Below are 2,152 nucleotides of genomic sequence, written 5' to 3' on the forward strand. Positions count from 1 at the left end.
GCTGTATTGATATTTGAGGGTACTGATTCTGGCATCAGAAAATAAGATCCAAGTTCTGGCTTCACTACTGAATAGCTATGTGACCTTGCTTAAGGTTCCTAAACTCTATGAGAGTAGGTTCCTGTTTCTGTAAAACAAAGTCAATCATAGAATTATTCTAATGCCTGGAATAAGGAATTGCCTCCAAGGTGAGGTAGGTGCTAAAAAAGTTATCTATTAATAATAACTATTATAAAGGTAGGAGAAGGAGGAAAAAATCTATTTCGCATAGAAACATAATTTAGAAAGGGAGGTGAAAAGGCTTGGGGAAGCCTTGCATAAATAAAGTATTTCTCTTTTAAATTATTTATTTAGCACATTCTTAGAAGTCAAATGCCTGGATGGAGAATACATGAATAAAAACAAACAACAAATTCCCTGAGGTCCTGGAAATACAGGAAGCAAAATTAGTCACTAATTAGAAATCATATCTTGTTTATTTAGGATTCTCAACTCTCAGCTGGAACTCATATCAACACCTGATAAATGGAAAATCAAAACAATGGGACCGAATTCATTCTTCTGGGTCTCACAGAGAACCCAGAGCTGCGGAAAATATTTTCTGCTGTGTTTCTCGCCATGTATGTAGCCACAGTGTTGGGAAATCTACTTATTGTGGTAACTATGATCACAAGTCAGAGTCTGAGGTCACCTATGTATTTTTTTCTTACCTTCTTGTCCCTTTCGGATGTCATGTTCTCATCTGTCGTTGCCCCCAAGATGATCGTAGACGCCCTCTCCAAGAGCACTACCATTTCTCTCAAAGGCTGCCTGACCCAGCTCTTTGCGGAGCATTTCTTTGGCGGTGTGGGGATCATCCTCCTCACTGTGATGGCCTATGACTGCTACGTGGCCATCTGTAAGCCCCTGCACTACACGATCATCATGAGTCCACGGGTGTGCTGCCTGATGGTAGGAGGGGCTTGGGTGGGGGGATTTATGCACGCAATGATACAAGTCCTCTTCATGTATCAAATACCCTTTTGTGGTCCTAATATCATAGATCACTTTATATGTGACTTGTTTCAGTTGTTGACACTTGCCTGCGTGGACACCCACATTCTGGGCCTCTTAGTCACCCTCAACAGTGGGATGATGTGTGTGGCCATCTTCCTTATCTTAATTGCATCCTACATGGTCATCCTATGCTCCCTGAAATCTTACAGCATTAAAGAGCGGCACAAAGCCCTCTCTATCTGCAGCTCCCACCTCACAGCGGTTGTATTGTTCTTTGCCCCCTGTATTTTCCTGTACATGAGGCCTGTGGTCTCTCACCCCATAGACAAGGCAATGGCTGTGTCAGACTCAGTCATCACACCCATGTTAAATCCGTTGATCTATACACTGAGGAATGCAGAGGTGAAAAGTGCCATGAAGAAACTCTGGATGAAATGGGAGTCTTTGGTTGGGAAATAACTGCAATGCTGAGAACATCATGTATTTCCCAAAAGGAGAGGTCATTCTTTCAGAAATGTGTAAGAGCTAAAACTGTCCGTTCCTCACTGGCTGTCAAAGGAAGCTATTTTTGAGACAGAGTCTAGCTGTGTCACCCAGGCTGGAGTGCAGTGGCACTATCTTGGCTCTGCAGTCTCCACCTCCTGGGTGATTATTCTGCCTCAGCCTCCCCAGTAGCTGGGACTACAGGCACGTGCCATGACACCCGGCTAATTTTTTTATATTCAGTAGGATGGAATTTCACCCTGTTGCCAAAGCTGGTCTTGAACTCCTGAGCTCAAGTGATTCCCCTGCCTCCACCTCCCAAAGCGCTGGGATTACAGACATGAGCTCTGTGCCCAGCAGAGAGGAAGCTTTTAAAATTGTAAAACTGGGTTTATGATTCAGATTCTGTGCAATTTAGGTATTATGATACTTTCCTGCTTTATACCCTTCCCTAGCTTCCCATTGTCTTGGAAACAAATATCAATAATATAATATATATTCAATAATTTATTGAGTGATGAGGTTAGAAGTTTGAATTAATATGTGAATAAATTGTATAAGGAAAATGACTATTGGAAAAAGACATATTTAAAAGTATTTCATAAAGTAAATAATTAAGTACTACTTATGGGATTTTATTTGTGTAGGATACACCAAAAACAAAGAAGGAAAG

General features: G+C 41.5%; 1 protein-coding gene across 1 annotated transcript; it reads left to right on the forward strand.

Annotated features, from left to right (window-relative positions):
* The first annotated feature begins 525 nt into the window (after window positions 1–525).
* LOC116468135 (olfactory receptor 4C6) lies at window positions 526–1,455 on the forward strand. The gene has a single exon (XM_032151744.2). It carries the CDS (start codon window positions 526–528, stop codon window positions 1,453–1,455), a length of 930 nt encoding a protein of 309 aa, XP_032007635.1.
* Window positions 1,456–2,152: the final 697 nt, after the last annotated feature.

The sequence above is a fragment of the Hylobates moloch genome, unplaced genomic scaffold (genome assembly GCF_009828535.3).
Source record: "Hylobates moloch isolate HMO894 unplaced genomic scaffold, HMol_V3 SCAFFOLD_5, whole genome shotgun sequence".
Classification (NCBI taxonomy): domain Eukaryota; kingdom Metazoa; phylum Chordata; class Mammalia; order Primates; family Hylobatidae; genus Hylobates; species Hylobates moloch.